We start from the raw sequence: 26,576 nt of genomic DNA on the forward strand, positions 1-26,576 counted from the left end.
AATGAACCAGGGGAAAAAGACACTAAAAATGCATGTGAAACAAAGTTTTAAAAAACAAATGTTAAAAACTTTTTACATTTAACTAAGAGAAAATAAAATATTAGATAATTTTAAATTCATGAGAAAAAGGATAAAATTTAGGGAACAGGTTGAGGGAAAAAATTAGGCATAGTTGTTCTTCTGAGATAGGATGAGGGGAGACAGAAATTTTGAAGTGTTCAAACTGGGAATTCATGACCATCTCAATATTTTTAGTACTACGGGGGCTTAGGTCATTTATTATGAACTGTAATGGTGAAACTAGAAGCTTGAGGGAATGAAAAAGCATGAAATATTTTCTCAAGGGATGTATTTAATAATAGTTGAATAAAATAACCAACAAGCAGCAATGGAGGCTCAGCTGAGGTCATGTAGCATAATAAATTAATGGTTAAAAATCAGCACAGTTATATCATTTTTCCAATAATGCTCAGTTGTTCAGGGAATACAGAAATTGGATGGTGAAGGTCACACATAGTGGTCCTGTTTAACAGGGGAGCAAAGTCCCCTGAAGAGGACCAGGTCAGTTAGAGAAGCCAACAAAGAAGCAGCCCCATTCTTCAGTAAATTGTTGTGCAAACTCCTTCTGAAGTTGATAAAGAACAAAAAGATTTATAGTATAGAATTGTGAATTGCCTCAGTCACTTATGTTCCCTATGCATTTGATTCTCTGCTATAGTTCTGTTATGATCAGTGGCCATTCTTTCTTAATGGACAGCATCAGCAGAAGAGTGCATTCCTGGGTCACTGGAGGGATTCTGTTATTATTCTTGCTCTGCCTTTTTCTTAGTAAATGTTTTGGATTAAGACTTAAATGAAGAAAGAAAAAGTATCCCAAAGTTGGACTTTTTTTTCCCCCGCCTTAAGCAAAACAAGTCCAGTAACCATTTGTGTCTGGAAATGGAGGATTGGGAGCTACCAAGTTATGCCTTCTCGTTGATTTCTCCTATTACCACTACCAGAAGAAGTATCTCTGTCTTTTCTTTTTCCTTCATCTTTTACCTATCTACCTTCATCTGCCTACCAGGCAGAATCAACTGGCCATACATACACACACATATATCTGATATATATATGTGTATATGTTATAGGCCAGAACTCTGAAACAAGGATTCTTACAAGGTGTTAAGTCAGTGGAATTGATAAAGACAATGGTTATCTAATTTAGAATGGTGATTAATAGTTTTCTAAATTCAGTAAGATTGAATTAATCTTACAACAAATAATGGTTTCCTAGTGATATAATGATTGGTTTATACTCAAAATAGAGAAGGGACTAGAAAGGTTAACTGCTTGGGGGAAAGAGTTTGCTTGCATCTCTACAGATGGAGAAGGAATCAGAAGGGTGCCAATGAGCCGTATTCACCTTGCCCATTGGAGAGAGACAGAAAGAAAAGAAAAACCTCAAAACAAAGAAGAAGATCTAAAAAACATCTGACACTGAAAGAGCATAGCTGATAAGAAGACTGTTACAGAACTTCAAAACCAGCAGGAATCATTGGATTCCCTGAGATGAAAAATTGTTGATAAGATTGATGCAGGACTTCAAAATCTGCAAGAATCATTGGATTCTCTAACACAAGATGAAACTATTGCAGGACTTCAAAAATTGTAGGAATATTGGACTCCCTGACACATGAAATAATGGACAATAGATTGGTTTTGAACTATTTCTAGGACTTATGGACATGTATAATTCCTCATGTTGATTCATGTTTGTTATTATGTGCTTGGGTAATGACTTCCATGTTGATGGATTTATGTATTTCTGTTTCAAGTGAGACCCTTCAGAAACCTGCTAATCTGGTTTGATTCCCCATTTTCCTTTTTCATCTCTCTTCCTGAGACGTCAGGGAGGTTGTGATCACCTCCTTTTTTGGTGTTTTCACCCCTTTTTGAGGAGTCAGGGAAAATGTGATCATCTCCTTTTTGGGGTTATCACCTCCTCGAGAAGTCAGGGAGGGTGTGACCACTTATTTTCTAAAAACAAAAGAAAGTGGGAGATGTTATGGGCCAGAACTTACAAGGTGTTAAGTCAGTGGAATTGATAAAGACAATGGTTATCTAATTTAGAATGGTGATTAATAGTTTTCTAAATTCAGTAAGATTGAATTAATCTTACAACAAATAATGGTTTCCTAGTGATATGATGATTGGTTTATACTCAAAATAGAGAAGGGACTAGAAAGGTTAACTGCTTGGGGGAAAGAGTTTGCTTGCATCTCTACAGATGGAGAAGGAATCAGAAGGGTGCCAATGAGCCGTATTCACCTTGCCCATTGGAGAGAGACAGAAAGAAAAGAAAAACCTCAAAACAAAGAAGAAGATCTAAAAAACATCTGACACTGAAAGAGCATAGCTGATAAGAAGACTGTTACAGAACTTCAAAACCAGCAGGAATCATTGGATTCCCTGAGATGAAAAATTGTTGATAAGATTGATGCAGGACTTCAAAATCTGCAAGAATCATTGGATTCTCTAACACAAGATGAAACTATTGCAGGACTTCAAAAATTGTAGGAATATTGGACTCCCTGACACATGAAATAATGGACAATAGATTGGTTTTGAACTATTTCTAGGACTTATGGACATGTATAATTCCTCATGTTGATTCATGTTTGTTATTATGTGCTTGGGTAATGACTTCCATGTTGATGGATTTATGTATTTCTGTTTCAAGTGAGACCCTTCAGAAACCTGCTAATCTGGTTTGATTCCCCATTTTCCTTTTTCATCTCTCTTCCTGAGACGTCAGGGAGGTTGTGATCACCTCCTTTTTTGGTGTTTTCACCCCTTTTTGAGGAGTCAGGGAAAATGTGATCATCTCCTTTTTGGGGTTATCACCTCCTTGAGAAGTCAGGGAGGGTGTGACCACTTATTTTCTAAAAACAAAAGAAAGTGGGAGATGTTATGGGCCAGAACTTACAAGGTGTTAAGTCAGTGGAATTGATAAAGACAATGGTTATCTAGTTTAGCATGGTGCTTAATAGTTCTCTAAATTCAGTATGATTGATTTAATCTTATAACAAATAGTTTCCTAGTGATATAATGATTAGTTTATATTCAGTGTAGAGCATATAAACTGGCACTCAGACTCAGAGCCATATTCATTCACTTCATCTCACAACACCGTGGTGGCTGGCCTCCTGCACTTCCCCCACTGAGACTCACGCCAGTTTGAAAGGCTCTCTAGAAAGCTGGCCTGGGCCCCAGGCAAGGAAACTAGATTGTGAAGGAGATAATAAAGAATTTGGACTTTACCTGGCTATTCTCATGGTGATTACTGAAAAGAAGGCTGCCCCAGAGACCTCCAGAAAACCCAACAGGATCATTACATATATATACATGCACATATACATACACACGAGATACATATAGAGTAAAAGGTTGATGATTTTAGAGGGAAATAACACTAGGAGCTGAAGGCACTAGGAAAGGTCCCTTATAAAAAGTGGTGTTTAGGCTGAGCCTTAAAGGAAATCAGGAATTTTAAGAGATAGAGATCAGTAGGAAGAGTGTTTCATACTCAATCAACACAAAAAACATGAAAACTAGGAGTTGAAGCACCATGTGTAAGGAACAGCAAGTAGATTCAGCTATGAATGGAATATAGAAAGTATGGATGGGAGTAATATATAAGAAGACTATAAAAATAGGGCAGGCAGGACCAGATTAACGAGCTTTAAGTGTCAAAGGGGATAAATCTCAAACAAATATAAACAGAAGGTCATACTTGATCCTACACTGAAATTTACTGAGTACAGAGGTGACATGATTGAATCTATGATTTAGGAAATCACTCTGGCTACTGTGTGGAGCATGCATTAGAGTAAGGAGATCAATCAAAAGGCTATTACCATAGTCCAGGTTAAAGGTGGGTCTAACCTTGTACAATAGCACCATGTTTAGAGAAGAATATTTATATGAAAGATATAGTCGAGAGAGATGAGAAATGTGGCCAACTATTAAGATAAATGCAATAAATGAAAAGTTGAGATTGACAACGAGATTATGAATCTGCATGGCTAGATTGTTGCTATGCCCTCAATAGTAATAAAGAATTTTGGAAGAGGAGTGAGTTTTGCGAGAAAAACGAATTGTTTTGGATGGGGCACAGGGTTTGAAATGCCCAATAAACATTTTTACAACATGAAATGGGATATATTACTTATATATGGGAAATGTCAGCATAGCAATTTTATAACTGAACCAATGTGTGGCAAGAGCAATATTTCCCAAGGTGCTACCTCTCATAGGCTAAGCTAGTTTTTTCATCAAAATTACTGATACCATCCTCGAGGCTTAATTGGTCCAGGGAAATAAGGCTCCCTAGAAGTCCGAGTATAAGGAATCAAGAACTTTTTCATTAGAAAGGGAGATTGACACTACCAACACATAAGCTAAATCAATGCATTATTCCTGCTGAATTCCAAACCTGAAACATTAAGTCAGTCTAAATCCAAAAAACCAACACCATAAGAGAGAGCTAAAGAAATCATCACCATGTGAGATGAGGCATACAAAAAAGTAAGTGTGTGTGTGTATGTGTGTGTGTGTGTGTGTGTGTGTGTGTGTGTGTGTAATACATATATAGGCTTAGAAAAGAGTCTTTGAACAACTCATAGCATATATGAATAAAGATCAAGATGAAGAAACTAAAACATAGTCAGAGTGGGAAGAAAAAGAGCCCAGAAAAGAAAGAGTAGTTAGCAGGAAAAAGTGATGAACAATGTCAAATGCTGCAGAATGATATGCATAAAAGTAAAGAAGATACATGAGATTTGGAAATTAAATTAATTTGGAGAAAGCTATTTCAGTTGAATGATAAAGTCAGAAGTAATTTGTCTGGGTACTGATAAGTATTGATTATTGTCTTTTGCCAAGTTTTTAGGTTTGAATGAACTGAACTTTATTGGTCTAACCAGAATATCAAAGATTATTTTTCAAAAAACAATTTTTAACTGTTGCAATGAGTGTTAGTGTAATACTCTCAGAGAGTCATTGTTTCAGTGATATTATCTTATTTCCTTCGGACCCTCTCTATTTTTGTCTTTTAGATATGCTGGAAAGCAGTAATCTCAGAAGGACAAACTCTAATGAATTCATAGTTCCATTAGTACTTTTATAATTCTGGGCAAGCTATTTACTCTTATTATCAATATACCTCTTGGCTAGCCATTGTTCAATAGAATCTATTTCCTTAATCATAAAATAAAGATAATATTGACAATATTCCCTTGAGTAAGGGAAATACAGAAGACTGAATAACAAGATTGACATAAACTTTTTTTTTTTTCATCCAATGGACTAATTAGTGACTTTAATCTGCCATGCTTGAATCATGGAATAGTTGGAAGGGACCTCAGGGCCCTCAATTCCAACTTGTACTTCTATAACAATCTCCTCCACACATAACTATTTTTATATCTTCAGTGCTTATATTATCCTACTTCTAACAGAAACCACAAAATTTGACATCTTTAGGTTTTCTAAAAATTTTATAAAAGGGAGTGTGAAGGAGAGTTGTCCCATTTGTAATTAGATTTTAAGTACACTGCATCAGATAGCATAGAAACAAAATAAATTTTGTCATCTTCTCTTCTTCAATCATATAACTCCTCTTGTGGATTACTTGCCTACTGTTCACTATTTTCTTTTCTCTCAATTTGTCTTGCTGTCAATGAACATTTATTAGGTATTTAAAATATGACAAGTGCTGTCCTAAGTGCTAGGATACAAAGAAAACCAAAAATCCTTGACTCACAAAGTTTACAATCTAATAGGGGAGATTGCATGTAATAAGTAGTTATGTATAAGATACAAAGGATTGATTAAAATAGATGGAAGATAACCTGACATGAAAAGATATAACTGCTAGGAACAAGGAAAGGTACTGAAAAGATAGAATTCAAGCTGAGTCTTAAAGGAAGGCAGAGAAAATAAGAAGCAGAGGTGAGATTTGGGGTTTGGGGAGAGAGCATTTCAGGTATAGGGAGAAGTGGTTGAAGGCACAGAGATAGGAAGTGGCATATCATGATCAAGGCCAGTACAAGTGCATGGAAGGAAGTAAAGTTTAAGAAGACTGGAAAGGTGGGAAAGGGCAATGTTATGAGATGCTTTAAAGGTCCAAAAGAGGAGTTCATATTTGATACTAAAGACATGTTACCCACTGGAGTTCGGTGAGGAGGGACAAAAAGGAGATGATATTGTCAGACCTACACTTAAAAAAAACTACCTTGGCAGGTGAATGGCCAGTGAATGGGATTGGATAGAGACTTGAGGCAAGGAGACCAGTTTGAAGATTATTGTAATAGTCTAGAGAAGTGATGAAGGTCTGAACTAGGTTAATAGCTGTAAGAAAAGGGGATTAATACAAAAAATATTAAGAAAGTAGAAACAGGATTTGGCAAAGGAGTGGTTATGTAGAATAAGAAGGAGGACTCAAGTATGATACCACAGTTGTACGTTTCAGTGACAGGAAGACAGTAGTATCCTCAACAATAAGAGGATATAAATGAGAAGATTTTAGAGAAAAGATGAATTCTGTTTTGAATATGTTAAATCTGAGATGTCTACTAGATAACCAGTTTAAAATACTTGATAATTTTAGACTAGCGTCCAGAAACAAAAGTTTGATATATGGATTTTGGGATCATCTACATAGATATGAAAACTGTACACCTGACAAGATTACCAAGACAGTATAAGTAGGGGAAAAAACCCAAATAATACACTAACTTGGGGAACATCTGCAGTTAGAAGGAAACATGGATGAAGAACCAGCAAAGAAGAATGAAGAGCACATAAAATAATGCAGACAGAATAATGTCATTAAACCCTGAGAGGAAAAAATATCAAGATGATCAACTGTATCAAAGGCTGTAGAGAGATCAAGAAGGCTGAAAAGAGACCATTAGAAATGAAAATTAAGAAATTATTGGTAATTTTGGAGAGAGCTATTTCAGTTGGATAGGGTCAGAAGCCAGATTGCAAAAGGTTCATAGAAGAGTGAGACAAAGGAAGTGAAAATATCTAGTGTAAATAGCTTTCTCCAGGAGTTGAAATAGATAGGAGATGTGTAGTATGATAGCCAGTGTACAATAAAGGATTTAGCAAGGATTTTCTAAGAATGGGAAAGAGATGAATGTGTGTTAAAGCAGAAGAGATGAAGGTATTAGGCAGGGAGAGACTTGAAGATTGGAGGATGGGGATAAATGTGGGGGCAATCTGCTGGAAGAAATACTAAGACATGGCATCAAGGGTACATGGAGAGAGGTTAGCCTTGTCGAAAGAGCCACCTCATAATGAGACCTGGAGTGAATACGGGGGAAGAAATTTGTTTGCATGATATAAGATGGGGGCGTAGGGATCCACAGGGGGAAGCTTTTGGTGAATGGTGCTAATTTTTTCAATGAATTATGAGACCAAGTCCTCAATGAGATTATGAAAATAAGGGGCCCAATGGGAGATTTGAGGAGACAAGAAAATTAGGAACAATCATTGGGTAAAGTTGGGTAGTAAACTGATTAGGGAGAAATAGAATTGAACAAAAATGTAGTTTTTCTTTTCTTCCTATAATCTGTTAAAAATTTTTCATGTGCACATTTTTTTTTTTAAATTGTTTTCAACAAGTGTTTCTTTTGAATATTTTAAGGTATGAACTGAACTTGTCATTTTGCAATTCCCTTTAGCACTGTGCTAAAAATAGTACATATTGAGTTTGAAGTACTTAAGGGCTAATCAAATTGGAATTTCTCCCATTTCATCCAGGGTCATCTCCAGTAGTCTTGATCTAGATCTTGCCACTGGACTCAGATGACGCTGGAGAGGAAAGTGAGGAAGGCAACCTTGCACAGCCTTCCCTCATATAAATCCAATTCACTTGCATGTCAAGGCATCACTTTCCTGATGTCATGGTCCTCTTAGAGAAGGAGGGACAAACAACAACAAAACTAGAGATACAAACAAAGGTTAGAAAAGTCTTTGCTGTCATGGGCTTCACAGCCTAATGCGGGAGACAATTTGAAAAGATTGTATACACATGCTATGTTCACTTTTTTTTTTCCTCCCATGGTTTTTCCCTTTTGTTTTGATTTTTCTTTCCCAACATGATTCATAAAGCAATGTGAATTTTTAAAAGAAATAAAATTAAAAAAAAAAGATTGTGTATAAAAATGCTATATACAAGACTCATTGCAGATAATAATAGAGCGAAAGAACTAGCAACAAGTGATTAGGGAGTGAGGAAATGTTTCTTTTAGAAGATAGAATTTTAGTTATAACTTAAAGGAAACCAGGAGGCGGAAGTGAGAGAGAATATTCAAGTCTTTAAGAACAAATAGTAAAAATTTCCAGACTGGGGAAATGGAATGTGCAAAGACCAACAAAGGAAACCAGAGTCCCAGTACCACAAGTCGGAGATGAGAAAGTAAGGTGTAAGAAGATGGAAAATAGGGAAAACAGGTACATTAACAATGCATTGTTGATGGAGCTATGTAAAGTCTGAATGGGATGCAATCCCGTTGTACTTTTAAGAATTAACGAAGGAGATGACTTCAGAGAAAAGTTATAAGAACTGATGCAGATAGAAGCGAGCAGCAGCACCAGCAGAACAACTTATACAGTGTCAATAATATCGTAAAGACAAACAGCTCTGAAAGACTTGGGGACTCTGATTAACAAGTGACCAGACACAACGGCAGAGGATTTGGGACGAAACATGCTACCTACCTCCGATAGAGGTGACGGACTCAGAGGCACCTTTTTTCCCCTAGGACAGGACTTTTGTGGAAGTTTGTTTTCCTTTTATAAACACATTTGTTACGTGTTTTGTTTTTCAAGCTTTCTTAAAGGATAGGGGAAGAGAGAGAATTCAAGTTGAAAATAAAACTAAATTGAGGGAGAAAGGGGCCTAACGGAGGTGAGGCTAGGCCCAAGAAATCCCCGCCTGCCGGGGCTCCACCGCCCCTCCTAGCCGGGGCTGAGGCTGCTGAGTGTTAGACGCCCGCGAGCGCCTAAATCTAATTACCTCCATCCCCTAGACAACCGGGAAGACGCGGGTGGGAGCACTCCAGATAGAATCACCCGCACCTCCCCCGCCCACCCAATTTTCCAGACCCCGAGGCGTCCCACACCCACGGCTCTCTAGGTCCCCGCCCCTTCACTACGACCGGAAGCGCCTTCTCTGGTTCCCCAGCAGCCGCGCGACAGCGTCTCTCTCCGACGCCGGGGACGCACGCCTTACCTTCCGCTGCCGGGCTCGCGCCTAGCTCCATGCCACGGAATAGAGAAGGCTTCTTAAGATGTTCTCGCGAGATCTCACCGTGCGCGGCCCCGGCCCGCCCCGCTATGCGTCTGCACCTTCTCGGCAGGGGCGGGAACATCAGAGGAAGCGGGTACTAGCTGACAGCTCTCTCAGCTGTTGCCGACGCTTCTGGCCGAAGTCGTACAGGAGCTCAGCCTCCCCACGTTAGAAACTTTCCTTGTGGAAGGAGCGCGTGGGCGCGAGACTCTCGGTTTCCGCGGGGAGAGCGAGGGCGGGGCCGCGGCGGATGTGTCGGCGGCGCGAGGTGGAAGCTGCGCCCGGCCCACGTCGGAGGGCCGCGCGAGGCGCGGGGCCCGGGAGAAGCGAGCGCTAGGAGCGCGTGCGCGTTCCCGAACGGCGGCCGCGGTTGGGAGGGGACGTTGCGCAATCGCGCCGCTGTCGGGTCCAGTCCGCGATGGAGCTGGAGTCGTCGCTGGAGGCGAGCTTCACGGCCAGCGGCAGTGGCGCGGGGCTGCCTCCAGCCCGCTCCCGCATCTTCAAGATCATTGTGATCGGCGATTCCAACGTGGGCAAGACGTGCCTGACGTACCGTTTCTGCGCCGGCCGCTTCCCCGACCGTACCGAGGCCACCATCGGCGTGGACTTCCGCGAGCGTGCCGTGGAAATCGACGGCGAGCGCATCAAGGTGAGCCCTCCGAGGGCCGCGCCCGCCCGCCGCCGAAGTTGCTAAGGGTGCCGGCCCCCCGATGGACGTTTGTCACGCCCCTGCGAAGTGGGGGGCGATGGTTATCCCCGATTTACAGAGAAGCAGTGGGGCAAGTGATACCCCTAGGGATGCTCCGCTAGAAGGGGTAGAGCTGGCAGAGACCGTAGGGGGGCAGTTTATAGCTCACCCCATAATTGGACAGATCGGGGAACTGAGGCCTAGAGAAAAGTGATCCGCTTGCATCATAGCAGCTATTACTAAGGGATCTTAGGTAGTCAGTAGTGTACCTTCTAATTATACAGATTGGAAAACTGAGGCCCAGAGAATAGTGACATCACAGCAGATGTTACCAAGGAATCTTAACAGGAGCAGTTAATAGTGCATCCTCTAATTGGATAAATCAGGGAACTGAGGCCCAGAGAAATGAAGTGACCTAATGTCACAGTGTTACCAAGGGGTCTTAACAGGAGCAGTTAATAGTGCATCCCCTAATTGAACACACTGGAAAACAGAGGGCCGAGAAAAATGATCCACTAACACCACAGCTGGTGTTACTAAGGGATCTTAGAGAAGCAGTCAGTAGTGAACCCCTAATTGAACAGATTGGGAAACTGAGGCCCAGAGAAAAGTGATCCTAATATTCCAGGAAGTGTTGCTAAGGGATCTCAGAGGGCAGTCAGTAGTGCATCCCCTGTTGGACAGGTGGGGAACTGAGGCCTAAAGAAAAGTGACCCGCTAATGTCACAGCAGATGCTACTAAGGAATCTTAGTTAATAGTGCATCCCTTAATTGGATAAATGGGAGAACTGTGGCCCAGAGAAATAAAGTGACCAAATTCATAGAAGGTGTTAATAAGAGATCTTAGAGGCAGTCAGCAGTGTACCCTCTAATTGGATAGATGGAGAACTGAGGCCCAGAGAAATGAAATGATCTAATATCACAGCAGGTATTACTAAGATCTTACAGAGGTTAATAGTGTACCCCCTAATTGAACAGATTGGGAAAAAAAAAAATCTCAGAGAAATGAAGTGCCCCGTTAAGTTTGCAGCAGAGGTGTACTTAGGGACCTTACTTAGAGATCTGTTAATAGTGCAGCTCCCTAATTTTATAGATATGGTAATCCCAGAAGTGACTGGCTAAGATCCCAACAGTCATTACTAATTAGTGAGGCATATGGATTGATGGATGGAGATGAGTTAAGATTTTGATTCAGGTCTTGGCTCTCTCTCTCTTTAACTTTGATCCCTTGGGGGAAGTTTACCTCACAGTACCATCTCTGTCAACTCTTTTAAACCTATAAAATGCAGGTAGTGTCTGCACTGGAAAAGGGAATTGTCCCTACTCTATTATTACCTATGATAATGAAATTACATTGCCCACCCACAGAAGGTATTATAAAATGCAGAAGTTGGATGTGAATACAGAACCAGAAGGCTTTCTGCTACACCATGGAAGTATCAGTTAGATGCTGGGCATGAGACAGAGCTTTATATGTATAGAATAAGACATTTCTAGAGTGTTTGCTGAGGGCCATCATAAAACACGGTCAGTGTCAACTGAGGACACATGTGAGGAGGAGGAGTTAATGGGATATTTCTTCTCTGCCTATCCTTAGACTTGGAAGAATCAGTCAGTTAATAACTTTTTAAATATGTGTTTTGCATAGAGTAAGCACTAAAAAAATCCTTTTTCATTCTTTGGATCTCTAGGACACTAGGTACAATAGGGAAAGTTTTAAAGGGAGAAAAAAGACAATTAAAAAATAGCTCACATTAATAGCTCTAAGACTTTCAAAGCCTATTTCTTATATAAAACCTTGTATGAGCATGCTATATTACACCCATTTTTCTTTCTGAAAGGTAGAGGATAAATCTGTGTCCTTCCTCTTCTTCAGTGGTATAATAGAGGTGCAAATGGTTGAAATGAGTCAGAATAAGCAGCTGGTCACAGTAGAAAGGGAAGCAGTAACCAATTTTTAATAGCATTTATGAATGTTGGGTAGTAATGCTTTTGATATAGATATATACTGTCAGATACGAATGAAATAATTGCAAGCACTATAGGAGCTATGATATTCATGGAAATGCAATATTGTGTAACTTAATGAGCGCAATACTAGTCAACCAACCAGTCTTGTTCTCTAGGGGATTTCATTTATATTATATTCATTTCCAAATGTATCTGGTGCACTCTTCTTAAAAGCACCTTTGATGAAGGAGAGAAACAATACATTCAATATTCTTATATTTGCAATTTGGAAAACTGCCATTTTCAGTAAGCCTCTTTTAGAAAATGGCTTATTGTTAGCAGAGATATCGTAAAAGCCATTGGTAAGTCCCTACTGAGAATCTATTTTGTGCAAGACTGGGGATGTTCAAAGAAGTAGAAATGCAGTCTAGTTGGGGAGACAAGGCACTGATAGAAAACAAACAGCAAAGTTATTGTAAATTCAGAACTAATTAGATTATCAGTTGCCACTATCTCTGATCTTAGTGAAGCCCTCTCTTCTAGATCAGTATCCTGGATCTGTAATTTCTGGATCTGAAATCTGAGTTTGTGCTGAGTTTGACTAACATTCTTTTGAGCCCTATGAAAGGACAATTCAGAGTTAATGCTAATTTGGGAATTAGTATTCCACTCAAAAATTAAACTGAAATAAAGCCTGTTAAATTTTCTTTCTCAGAGTAAGTATTTATGTAGAGGCAAAATTCATATATTTGATCAGAAGTTTTTAAGAATCAGTTTTTGCCCCATTCTTTAGAACAAAAGTTTTGTGTTTATTAATAATCCCTCAAACTTTATATTCATGTAACATTTGGAGAAGGATAGAATCTGTTTTGGGAAATTTAATTTAATTAAATAATTTTTTGAATGAAGATGCCTCTGATTTTTTTTTCATTGACAATCCTAAGTATACCCTCTACGTAAAAATGTTTTTACTGTCTCGAATCCCATTTGAGGATTCCAACTGAAGAAAAATCTAGCTATGCAGAGGGAGAAAGAGAAACAAAATTGAAACTTGAAGAATAAAAGATCAAGGCCTAGTTAGTCTATATTCTAGTGAATAACAGACAGGTTTGATCATGCAATTTCTTATAAATATAATTTTCTCCTTATTTTGTGTTTTTCTTCAGTTTGTTGCCCAAGTGCTATTAATAATGTGAAGAGATAATACATTTTTTTTTTTTTATCAAGACTGTATCAGAGACAGGAAGGTAGGGATAATTCTGTGTTTCTTCTCTTCCACAGAAATGTAACAGAGGTAATGATGAATGGTTGAAAGTAGTCAAAATAATCAACTGGTCACAGTAGAAAGAGAAGTAGGGGCCAGTCCTTTCTGGAGGCTCTATATGATATTAGGATAGGGATTAATCCGTTTTGTGGATTGCAGACCTCTTTGGCAGTCTAAAGCCTTTGTATCCCTTTAGAAGAATGTTTTTAAATGAAGGAAACAAAACAACTAAAATTCAAAAGGAAACCAGTTACACACGCATATTACAAAGGAAACCAAAGTGCATAACTTTTTTCACTTCCAAGTTTATCAATGGAGGATGTTGGGTATGGTAGAGAAGTTTGTCTCTGGACTCGAGGTTAAGAGGGATTTGGGAGGAAGGAGAATGGAAAGAACAAAATACCATTTTAAATATATTGCTAGTCACTCTACTCCCCCTACCATCTTCTTCTTTGCCGTATACTTAATACCTTCTTCATCACCAGCAGGAAGAACCTGTACCCTGCTAAGATTTCTACCACATGCCTCCGAAGCTGCCACAGATGTCACAGTTTGGATTAGAATTGGGTCCTAGTGATATGTATATTTCTACAGATTGGAAGAAGGACAAGGACTGGTTTCTGTGTTCATTGATACAGGGAACTCCCAAGTGAGGAAATTATCTTCTACAGATGCAATTCAGAACTTTGTCTGCAACTTAAAGGCTTAGAGTTGCCTAATGCATCTTGATGTTAAGTCACATAGCCAGCATATATGACTGAGGGGGATACTGAACCTTCATGGCTTTGTAGCTGATTCTCTATATACTACTTCCTGTTACCTACCCCCTATTCCTTCAAGTCCAAGTTGGAATGCTAAATACATTTCCCAAGAGAAACAGTATTATAAATGGTGATTAGGTTACATACTACTTACAATACATTGTTAGCTAAGCATTTACTAAGCTTGCCTGGAAACATAACTAACCAAAATCTAAAACCTCATTTCTACAACAAAAGTAAGAAAGATTTTAGTAATGAAAAAATGTGGAACCATAATTGAGATCTGCACCTTACCTTTCATTGTAAAGTGAAGGAGATTCCAAACATGTACAGAGCAAAGGGATTATAAAGTATTATATAATATACTTAACTGTCAAATGTTATTTATTTTGGATATATCTGATATTTTAGAGTAGCTATATCCTTTGCTCTGTGTGCAACCTGATCTATGGAGATTTTGTTTTATATAGGTCAAAGAAAGTTTGTTGAGCAACTTTTTTATTCTTCTGTTCCTATGTGGAATTGAAATTATTTCACATTTCTTAAAAAAATTTTTTTCTATGATTTCATTGGATGTGGCTCTACACTTCTCAAATACAAATTAATAACTTGTAGTAAGAGGTTTTTATATATTGTTTTGACAGAAAAATCTTCATTGTAGCTCTTTGTGGTAGCAGAGAACTAGAAAACAAAATAAGTATATATTGGCTGGGATTGGTTCTGAAATCTAGTGTGAAAACATAATGGGATATCATTAAACATTAAGGTATGTTAAATATGAAGAAGTTAGAGAAGCATGGGAAGATTTTACACAATGAGTCTGAATGAGTTAAGCTGAGCTAAGCCAGTAATGTACAGAATGTGAATGAAAAGATCACTAAAAGAAAGGCAAACTCAAAATTAATGGGATAAAAATGAAAGTACCTAAGTATAGATGACAAAACACTTTCCCCACTCTGCACCCTCCCGTCTCCCCCAAACAGATTGGAAATAAACTATTTGAGATGAAATACTTTATATATATTGTCAGATTATGTTAGCCAACATCTGGTGCTAAATCCCTCCAAATTTAATCTTGATAAGACTTACAAAACTCAGTCTCCTGGCAGGAATACAAGTGAGAGAAACAGTAAGACTTCAGAAGGATGCAAAGTTATTCCTTCTAAGTGTCATATCAGCCATTTTCATTCAGGTCGCAATTGTATTTTATCTCAAAAGACTGTTGGGCAGTGTTGGACAAACAGTGTTGATTTATGATTGGATTGGGGTGAGAATTTATGAGAGATTTGTTTCAGAATCACATTGCAGTATTGCAATATTCTGGATTGGTCCCAAGAATCGTTTGATTTCCAGAAAATGTATTTATTAGCAACTTTTGTTGGGAAAGTGGGAAGAAGGAATCTTACCTGGCCAGTTCTATGGTTTTTCCTGCATGTAATCCAAACATCATAGCTATGCCATTTTTCTTTGTATGGTTAACCTAAAGATAAGATTGTAGAATTTAGAAAGCTGGGAGAATCATTAGAGATCATCTAGTTCAGAGGTTCTGAATCTACGATGCTTGGTTTTATATCTTTTAAAAATATTTTGATAACTGTATTTCATTACAGTGAGTTTCCTTTTAATCATCATTTTAAAATATTCTGAGAATGGGTCTATAGGCTTTACCAGACTACTTAAAGATAGTCTGGAATAGAAAAGATTAAGAAACCCTGGTGTAGTTCAACTACTCAACTCTTTTAAACTTTATTTTCATGAACATATGTCTTCTTTCTTCTTGCTACCTTTCTACTTGCCTTCACAGAGAGCCAGAACAACAAACTTCTTGTACAGTCTTGTGTAAATAAACAGAAAAGTTTCATTCTGTTCTTCACCTCTGTCAGAAAGTGGGTCTCCATGCACCTAGAATTGTGATTGGTCATTGTATTGATCAGAGTTCCTAATTCTTTAAAGTTGTTTAATAATTTTTAAGTAGCATTTATGTGGCACCTACTGTGTGCTTAGCACTTTATAAATATAATCTCATTTTATCCTTATGGATTTTTATTCCTGGGAGATAGGAGATATTATATTATTATATAATATTCCTATTACATAGGAAACCCACTGTAACTATTTTATAGTTGAGGCAAACAGGTTAAGTGATTTGCCCAAGGTTACACAACTGGTAAGTATTTGTGCCTGGATTTGAATCCCAGGCACAGTGCTCTGTTCACCACACCATCAAATTGCCTATTCATTTTTACAATATTTGTAATTATATAAATTGAGTTCCCTAATTCTGCTTGTTTCACTCTACATGGATTTAAGAAACTCCAGGTTTCTGTGAGACCATCCTATTCATAATTTCTTATAACATAATGGTATTCTATCCCATTCATATACTATAACTTAACACTGTTTGATGGATGCCCCTTTAGTTTCCAATTCTTTGCCACCACAAAAAGAGTTATTATAAATATTTTTACACATTTGCCACTTTCATTTTACAAATGGAGGGCACAGATTTAGATCTGCGGATCTAAATGGATCTATAATTTACAGCTGGGAAAGACCTTGGTAATAATTAAAATTTTTTTTTTGGTAATAATTAAAAATTAAAAAAAAAAAGAACATTTTTTTGATGCCTTTTGTCTTTACATCATAGTCATTTGAAAGCTGCCATCCAGTCCCCCACTTTCTCCAAGTTGAATCCTCCTTTGTGAAAAACAACCAAACAAAAACCTCTCTGCTCCAAGTTATTACACGTCTAACAGCATGTACAATATTTTGTCTCAGTATTCTCCTGTGTCTGTGCACTAAGACTTTTGGTACAATCCAAAAAAGTCATCCTAGTCAACTTCACTCTGCAGCAGTTCATCTAAGTCTCCCAGGTTTCTTTGAAACTTTTCCCTTTATCAGTTCTCATGCTGCTATAGTTTCTCTCACATTTACATATTATGACTTGTTCAACCATTCTCCAATTTGTGAGTATCCCCTCAGATTTTCATTCTTTGCCAGATCAAAAACAACTACAAATATTTTTGTACATCTTTAGAAATTGTTTTGTTAAGGACTAAATCCCAATAATCTCCCTTCATTCTAATTTCCTAATGCTCCTTCTCCTTTTTCCCTCTTATTTTTATGTTGAGTGAAATGTACTTCTGTACCCAGCTCTGTGTGTGTGTGTGTGTGTGTGTGTGTGTGTGTGTGTGTGTGTGTGTGTGTGTGTAACTTTCCCAATTTCCTTTTTCATCCCCTCATTGTATTCTTAGTCTCTTCTGGTTTCATTTTTTTAATATCATAAGTACATAACAAAGCTACTTCCAGACCTTCTTTCTAATTAGAAAGGAATCTGTGAATGCTAAGGATAAATAGGGCTCAGAGGAACACGGTCTGTGTGAGTTGTTTATTTATCGTTGTTCTTTCATGTATACTTGTCTTTTGCCTTTCTTTGTATCCCCACTGCTTAGCATAGTCACAGTTCTAAATAATGTTGTGGTCATATAAGTTTTTCTCATTCTTCCTTTTCTCTCATTTTATATTAATCTTCAAGTGCGTCTCTAAATCCTGCTTTTTGATTTTCTCTTGAGTTACAGTAATTTATTCAATTATACATATGCTGTAATTTATTTGATTTATTAATTATTAATTTATTTTCCCAATTGACAAGTACCCTTTGTTTATAATTCTTTTATGCAACACAAAGTACTATGCCTATTTATGTTTGTAAATCTTTTCTGTCTTATTCCTTTTGTATCCATGCCTTTGTATTTCTGGTCAAAGAATTTAGTGACTTTTGTACATAGTTGCAGGTTTTTTCCCCAAATGACTGGACCAATTAACAGCTCTCCTGATTGCTCAAATTCCATCTAACAGTTTTCCTCTTTTTGGTCATCTTTGCCTGTCTTTGTTTTAATGTGCATTTTTCTCTTATGATTAGCGACATTTTTTTTCTTATAGTTGCTGGTCTCTATCTTTATTTTTTGACCATCATTCTTATCATCATCATCAGTTCATATTCTTTGACCATTATTTCTTAGGAAATAGCTCTTGTTCTTATATAATTGAATGAATTCAGATCTTTATTAGAAAAGATTGCTACATAATTTTTTTCTTCCATTTAACTGTTTCTTTTTAAATTTTAATGCCATTGATTTCTTTGGTGCAAAAACTTGAAATGTTATACTATATTATAGGATTGCCTTAGTGAGATTTACATTCACTTAAAAGTTAAATCTAAAAATTTACAGAAAAATGTAAAAATGTAATGGATTTTTAAAAAGTCTCTTGTCCAATGTGTGGATAATTTTTCTTCTACTTTTTTTTTTTTTTAAAGCTCTGAGCATTCTATAGGGTAGGCTCTGCAAATAGTAATTAAATTAGACTCAGAGTTTAATAGTAAGAAAAGTACTAGACTTTGGGGAAATTTTAACACACCTTCAACAATTCTGGGCAAGGATACTGGAGTGGTTTGCCATTACCTTCTCTAACTCATTTTTCAGATGAGAAAACTAAGGCAAAACTGGATTAAGTGGTTTACCTGCTCATTTAACATTACTGGAAGATTATTATTAGTCTTTAAAAAATAACCTTTATTTTAGGGGGAAATCTTGGGATTATTTAAAGATTTCTATAGTTTCCCAAAGGAAATCCAGCTTATTCTTCATCTGCTTATTTTTTTCCTGTGTGAGAAGCTGTGAAACTTCTTTAAGAAGTTCTGCAGTGTTCGGAAATTCTATGTAATTAGCACAGTTTTATCTGACAGTAGGAGATATTTGGTGAATTTTATACATGGGTTTTCTTTTTGACTTGGTTCTGTATTGGATCCTCCTTCATGACAAAAAGTTGAACATTTTTTACCATGTTTCTCCATTTCGTGTCATGTCTTGATATTATTTATTAGGTGACTGTCAGACTTATAGCTGCTACATCTTTCAAGGTATCTTGTCTGGTTGTAATATATGAATAGTAGATAATATATATCATCTAATTTGCCTCTTTTTTATATACAATATATAATATTTATACAATGTAACTATTGCAGTAGTTCCTAGTTCTTCCCTTTGGGACCAAGTAGAAAGAACCTAAACCTTCTTCTGTCCTCTAGATAGTTAGATGTAATGTCTGCTAGAAAGTCTTCCTCACAGTTTTGATCATTCCTTCAAATTTTCTCAGAGTACTTAATCTTTCTCTTGTTCCCCTTTTATTGTACTCTTATTGTATTCATTTGTTTAAATGTTATAGTCTCTCCTCCCCCCTCACCCCTCCTATATTGTTGACTGAGCTTGAAATCTATCAAATTTCCCAGATGTTTGCTCACATCTTTCTCACCTCATACTTGTGAATAGACACAAATAATCAAACCTTTCCTCAGAACAGCTATGTGATTATATTGTTATTAGAATCAAGCTGTGCCTGAGGTTTTTGTAATAATAAAAAATTATTCAATGATAGTAATTATAAAAAATAATAGCCAGAAAGTTAGACCCCAAAAGGTAAACTTTTGAGAGATAATGGTAACTCCTGAAGACCACTTACTAAGAAGACTTAGTTTTTTGGATCTGTGTCACCCACACAAATGACATCATGGTTTCTTGAAATATTGAAGTAATAAATGTGAAAGTACTTTGAAAAAAATACAAAGCACTATATAATTGCAATGGTTTTATTTTTTGTGGGTGGGAGGTCAGAAAAATATTATTATTATTATTATTATTATTATTATTATTGCTGAGGTAATTGGGGAAAGCGAGGAAGTGTTAAGTGTCTGAGACCAGATTTGAACTCAGGTGCTCCTGACTTCAGAGCTGGTGCTCTATCCACTACACCACCTAGCTGCCCCTAAAATAGTATTCTTAAGTATTTTAACTTGAAATTATTCTGTTGTAATTTTTTTTCCCTTTTTATTTGCAGATACAGTTATGGGACACGGCAGGACAAGAACGGTTCAGAAAGAGCATGGTGCAGCACTACTATAGGAATGTACATGCGGTTGTCTTTGTGTATGATATGACCAATATAGTTAGTTTTCACAGCCTGCCATTATGGATAGAAGAATGCAAACAACATTTGCTTGCTAGTGATATACCAAGGATTCTGGTTGGAAATAAATGTGACTTGAGAAGTGCCATTCAAGTTCCTACAGATTTGGCCCAGAAATTTGCTGACACACACTCTATGCCACTGTTTGAAACCTCTGCTAAAAATCCCAATGATAATGACCATGTGGAAGCTATATTCATGACCTTAGCTCATAAGCTCAAGAGCCACAAACCTCTAATGCTTAGTCAACCACCTGATAATGGAATTGTTTTGAAGCCTGAACCAAAACCTACAATGACCTGTTGTTTTAAAATGTTTTAAAAGTTAATCCTTTGACTTGTTGAAAAAATGCTTTTTAAGTGTACAATAAGTCCCAAGTTTTAGTCATAAGTATACTAGCTCATCTTAGCACTTTAATGTTTGTCTTGTAAATGGAAGTCAAATCATTTATTCATTTCTTTGCACCTTGTATGCAATTTTTTGGGAGATGTGGAAGGGGAGGCAATCAGGATTAAGTGACTTGCCCTGGGGTCACACAGCTAGTAAATGTCAAGTATCTGAAGCTGGAGTTGAACTCAGGTCCTTTTGATTCTAGGGCCGGCACTCTGTTCATTTTTCCATTTAAGCTGTTCCCCCTTGTACACGACTTAATGGAGTTTTTGTCACTTTGGTTGCACAGAGAAGAAGAAAGAAAAAAAGCAATTCAAGCAGAGTTTAAGGTTGAACAAGTATTTTTAATCAATTCCTCTGAGCTCATTTTTCATTTGAATCATTGTGAAATGTGTTTTCATTATAGAGTTGAAATGAAGCAAAATCAGAAGGAATAAAATAATATCCCTTCTGAGCCAAGAAAGGTTAGGGATGCCTCATATAGAAGAAAATGAAGGAATTTTTAAAATCTTCAATTAAATTATTTTAAACCGATCATTGCCTAGTAGCCAAAGGTTTTATGTCATGAAAATATCTAAGGGAATTAGAGTAACTTTTACTGGAAAATAAATTGAATGTGATATTCTCTCAGCTTATAAAAGGGTGAAGCCCCAATTTTCATTTGTTTCTTAACCTTAGAGAATTAAAAAAAATTGTTTTAAATATTATGTCAAGTATCTGTGATTTTTGTCAGTGAGGTAACTCCTTCCACTGACATAGATTGCAACTTGATGAAGCACACAGCTCTCCTAAATCCTTATGCCTTGAATTAGCTTTATTTTTAAGTTACAGTAATTCCATGATTTGTATTATTAAATTACATTATAAAACCAAGGGTTTGGTAGCAAAAATATAGGAATGAGAGGAATATGCCTAGAATTCTAATCCAGGCTTGATGTCATAAAGGATATGAATCAATATTACTTGACCACTTGGTGCCTCAACCATTGTAGATCAATTTTATCAACAAAAAATTTAAAATATAAGCATTATTTTAATTTTGATCCTAGTAAATTATTTTAAATAGATATTGTGAAGTCAGATTTTTTTTTTTTTAATTGGGCTCTTTTCTCATTTGACCATTTAAAAAAGAAAATCTACTTGAAAGTTTTTGTAGAATGTTTCAGGAGCTACATGTAATTGAAGAAAAAAGACCAAATCTGAAGTCTAGCTACCACAGGGAGACTATGCCTTAGCTACTGTGATTTTCAAGTTTGCTTTTTGGAATGTTATCTCCTGCCAAAAATTTCCAATTTCATAACTGAAGGCTTCTATGTGAACACTGATGAAGTCATCAATTGCCAATTCATCTATAGTTCTGTGTACCCTGTAGCTCAAATTCTGATTCTTAAGTGTACTTATATTATAGTACTTTGCTGCAGGTATAGTGTTTTAAAAAGAAAAACACTGCTTTAAAAAATTCTGTCATAATACCTCTATTTCAATCTAATTAATAAGTTGATATTTAGGAGGGGAAATTGAATCTCTCAGTAGAGGACAAAGTATTACAAATCTTTTCCCTAAGTTTGCACACACAACTATTATGAAAAAGGGAATTAAGCCATGGGATTTAATTGAGTACATGAATTCAATAGTTTTTATGTAATATCGCCCTTGTTGATAAATTTCAAGAACAAATTAAATAAATGGATAAATTGTGTTTTTGTTATGTCCTGGAAACATGAAAAAGAAATTAAACATTCAGCCAGTTTAGGGCTTTTTACAAATTTGTTATCCTGATGATCTTATAAGGATCATTTAATTATAAAAGCGAGATAATCTATTAACTGAAGTATTGTAAATAGAGACGGGAAATAATTATTCCATTTTAAATTACTGTGGTTTAAGGGAAAATAAATTGGTTTTATTCTTGTTTGGGAAGAAGAATCAATTTTCCTTAATCATATTAAAGATTGATTAATTGAATCCTCCTAAATTGAAATTTATAATTATTTTTATAAATGCTGGGATAGCAATTATTTAGGTAAAAATTTTTAAAGAAGAGAACTGTATTTTGGCTTTCCCTAGCCTTTTTTTTATTTTATTTTATTTTTATTTTTTAATATAGGGGCAATGAAGAATTGGAGGAATTGATTTACAAACTTTTTAGGGGCATTCTACATTTTCCCAACATTGTTATTGATGGTTTAAAAAGTAATTTAACTAGTTTCTTGAATTAAAACGTTACACATATACTTTAATTCCATTAAAGGATTTATTTTTGACAGCATATTTCAAAATAATTTTGTTTATATCTGTTTTTTAAATTTTTAATGTTTTTTTTTTATATTTAAAAAATGTTACTTATCAAATGAATTGTGGTAAAGCTTTCCAACATCAGCTATGTGAAAACATTTCTTTTAATGTTGGGAAATGGCTTCTCATGAATCATTAACTATGATGTATTAAGATTTGTAAGCACAGATCCTACATCTTGTGAATTTACAGTTTATAGTTACTTTAACTATAATCTTCAATTTTTAATTTCAGATGTTTTCAAGTAGTTATTATTTAGGGAAGTTCCAGCATGGGACATTACTCTAGAATCTAATAAAGTTGGTCAGTAGCAATGTTTTACTCAAAAACATATTCTGTATATCATTGTCCCAAAAAACCAAAATTAAAATCAAATAATTTTGTTATAGAATAATATCACTGCCATATCCATTCCCTCTTCTTACTCCTTCTATCCCCCAAGCTTAATAAACAAGCTTTGCCACAAAAAAAAAATAATATTATTCTGTTGTGTTTACTATGTGGTTGTTGGGGTTATTGTAATGTCATGGTACATCAGAACTGGAGTTTTGCATATAGTCGGAAGTTCACATGGTATTTAATAAATTATGAATGCCAATCTGTTTAGGACTTAATTTCTTCTCTTGGTGAGAGGTGGCTTCTTTCTATTTTATTATTACCATTGTGTTCTAATATGTCTGGGCAATTTTTCCCCTCAAGTTTAAATTTATTTAATATACATTGCTTTATAAATCTTGTTGGGATAGAAAAATAAGAACAAAAAGGAAAAACCATGGGTGAGAAAAAACAAAAAAAGTGAACATAGATTTACATTCAATCTTCATAGTTCTTTTTCTGGATGCAGAAAAAGTCCAAAGTCTATTGGGACTGCTTTGAATCACTGAACCACCAAGAATCAAATTTTTTATAGTGGATCATTGCACTTTCTTGATGTTATTGCATACAGTATGTTCCTAGTTCTGCTTATTTTGCTCAGATTTAGTTCATATAAATCTTTCCAGGCCTTTAAAAAATGAGCATGTTCATTTTTTATAGAACAATAATATTCCATTACCGTCATATACCATAGCTTATTCAGCCAGTCCACAATTGATGCGCCTCTACTCATTTTCCAATTCTTTGTTCTACAAAAAAGAGCTGCTACAAACATTTTTGTACATGTAGATCCTTTCCTCTCCTTTATGATTTTAGCACTACTGGGTCAAATGATATGCGCAGTTTTATAGCTCTTTGGGCATCATTCCATATTGCTTTCTAGAATGGTTGGATCATTTCACAACTCCACCAACAATGCATTAGTGTCCCAGTTTTCCCACATTGTCTTCAACATTTATCAAAGCCAATTAGAGTTGTGAAATGGTACCCTAGAGTTGTTTTAATTTGCATTTCTCTAATTATTAGTGATTTAGAGCATTTTTTCGTGTAATTATAGAAAGGCTTTAGTATTGCCATTTGAAAATTGTTCATAGGCTTTGACCATTTATTAGTTGGGGAATGACTTGTATTCTTATAAATTTGACAGTTCTTTATATATTTTAGAAATGAGACCTTTATCTGAAACACTGGCTAAAGAGATTTTTTCTTACCTTTGTACTTCACTTTTAATCTTGTTTCTCTTGGTTTTGTTTCTGCAAAACTTTTTGAATTTATTATAATCAAAGTTGTCCATTTTTCTGGGCAGTTTTTAAAAATTTCTTGAAATCAGATATCCAGGTTTAAATTTCAGGTATTCCTGAATAGCAAAGTAAAAAAGGAGCTAGTCTGATTAATACAGACTCAATTTATCTTGAATAGTCACATTTTTTAACATCTATTTCTCTTTTTGTATTTCTTTCATGGAAGTAATTTCCATCTTTGTTACTGACTTTTTAGAATAAATTACTGGTATACTGATCATTTAAATCTAATGCATGCTTACAGATTTGTAGAGTGCATCACAACTTTTAGTAAACACCTTCTAATATATCTTGAAGTGTATTAGACTCTAGGTCTACCAAGACAAAATAAGTGTACACTGATAAAACAGATGAATAATTTAAAAATTATTTTTAAAATGATTAGGCAGCTAGTTGGTCTAATGGATAGAGTGTTGGGCTAGAAATCAGGAAGACATGCTTTTGAGTTCAAATGTGACTTCAGACATTTACAAGCTATGTGACCCTGGGCAAGTCACTTAATCACATTTGCTTTAGTTCCTTATCAGTAAAATGAGCTGAAGAAGGAAATGGTGAACCATTCTAGTTTCTTTGCCAAGAAAACCCCAAATGGGGTCACAAAGAGTTGACAGCTGAGCAACAATAACAAAAATGTCATTGCACTAAAAGATTAAGAATAAATGAGAACACTAAAAGATTACAAAGCTCAGCTCTCTTATGTTGGTTTTTATAAGATATGGAATTTTGATTTTCATATTAGATAGTGGAACTGTTACCAAAAGCTCCCTATTTTGAAGCAGAGTATAGAGTTCTTTATTCTGTTAACTCTGTTGGTTTTGTGCAGTTTCCCAAATTTCATAACCAATATGTTATTAAATAAAATTGGGGATCAACTCCTGCACTACTAGTTTGGCAAAATTCAGAAGCTTTAAGTCTTAGAACTAATGGTACAAATTAAGATTTCCTAAGCAAAATCATGTCAAAGAATTCTGCCTTATAATCTTCCTTTTGATTATCTTGGAAATGTGGTTATCAAACATGCTAGAGTTTCTCTTTTATTATCCTATCCTGTCCAAGCATTTTTCAAGTGGCACATTGAAGGAACACTGGCAAAACTAGTGGTTAACCAAGGTAAACTAGAAGGAAACAGTTTAGCTCTATATCACCACTAAAGAGCCCAATTATCAAATTCACTCCATAGACAAGCAATAAATATGATTTGTGTCTCCTGTGGGATAAAAGTGGGAAAGGCTTGGGGCAAAGTAAATGAAGTTAGAAAATCCTGAGAGACTTAATATAACAGCAATGTGTTAAGGCTAAAAAACAAAACAACTAAAAAAAATCTTTCATTGGTATGGAAATAGGAATCAATGGAGATATAAACAAATAAACTGGGTGGTGACATCATATGACGTTGAGTGATTGAATGTGGGAAGTGGAAAAATTGTGATTTATTAACAGTAAATGTTTGATCTGTATACTGGAAGTTGTAAAAATTTCTCAGACAGAAAGGGGTCGCAAGTAGAACAAGTTTAAGAAGTCTTGTTTAAAAAAAGTCTTTATGTAAGCTTTTCATTGCTTTTAAAGGGGATAAAAGGGAGAGAGGGAGAGAGAAGGGGAGAAAAGATAAATTTTAGTTGTGATAGTGAAATAAAAATCCTTCAGGAAAAGGCCTCACTTGGGTCTTCATCAGAGCATGTTAACTCAGTTTAGTTGAGGATTATAGAAAAGGTCTCTCCATCTTTTGCCTTATCAAAGAGAAAACTTTGGTATTCATGATTTCCTTAAAGTTTCAGATCTAAACTCAAAAAGAAAAGTCTGGCCTAAAGAAAAAACACAGGGTAAAAAAAAAATGGTCTCTAAATTTGTTCCTCAGATTACAATTGAACTTCTGAGTGCAAAATAAAAGATGAAAAGAACTTTTAAGATTCCAGGGATGACCAGGACACAAATCCAGAAGAAGAGGATAACTTAAAATTATTTGCAAGCAGAATCTCCAAGAAAAAAAAAAGCTTATCCACAAGATCAATTAGAAATCTTCAAAGAAATGATGCAAAAGAAAAAGAAAATGAGAATGAGGAAGAAAAAAAAATTTAAATCAATAACAAGATATACAAAACCTTTTTCTTCTCTCTACGAACTCCCTAAAAATAGGAATGGACCAAATAGAACTGAATGACTCCAGGAAATAAGGATTCTTTAAAGG

At 35.8% G+C, this 26,576-nt stretch overlaps 1 protein-coding gene across 1 annotated transcript; it reads left to right on the forward strand.

The window, feature by feature from the left end:
* The first annotated feature begins 9,289 nt into the window (after positions 1-9,289).
* RAB33B (RAB33B, member RAS oncogene family) lies at positions 9,290-23,317 on the forward strand. The gene is made up of 2 exons (XM_051965335.1): positions 9,290-9,992; positions 19,902-23,317. Exons 1-2 carry the CDS (start codon positions 9,762-9,764, stop codon positions 20,349-20,351), a joined length of 681 nt encoding a protein of 226 aa, XP_051821295.1. The 5' UTR covers positions 9,290-9,761; the 3' UTR covers positions 20,352-23,317.
* Positions 23,318-26,576: the final 3,259 nt, after the last annotated feature.

The sequence above is a fragment of the Antechinus flavipes genome, chromosome 6 (genome assembly GCF_016432865.1).
Source record: "Antechinus flavipes isolate AdamAnt ecotype Samford, QLD, Australia chromosome 6, AdamAnt_v2, whole genome shotgun sequence".
NCBI lineage: Eukaryota > Metazoa > Chordata > Mammalia > Dasyuromorphia > Dasyuridae > Antechinus > Antechinus flavipes.

Bases quoted from the DNA above. Each gene is read 5' to 3' on its own strand.
- RAB33B (XM_051965335.1), top strand. From the start codon at position 9,762: ATGGAGCTGGAGTCGTCGCTGGAGGCGAGCTTCACGGCCAGCGGCAGT. The intron at 9,993-19,901 runs GTGAGCCCTCCG...TTTTATTTGCAG, and splicing joins TCGACGGCGAGCGCATCAAG to ATACAGTTATGGGACACGGC.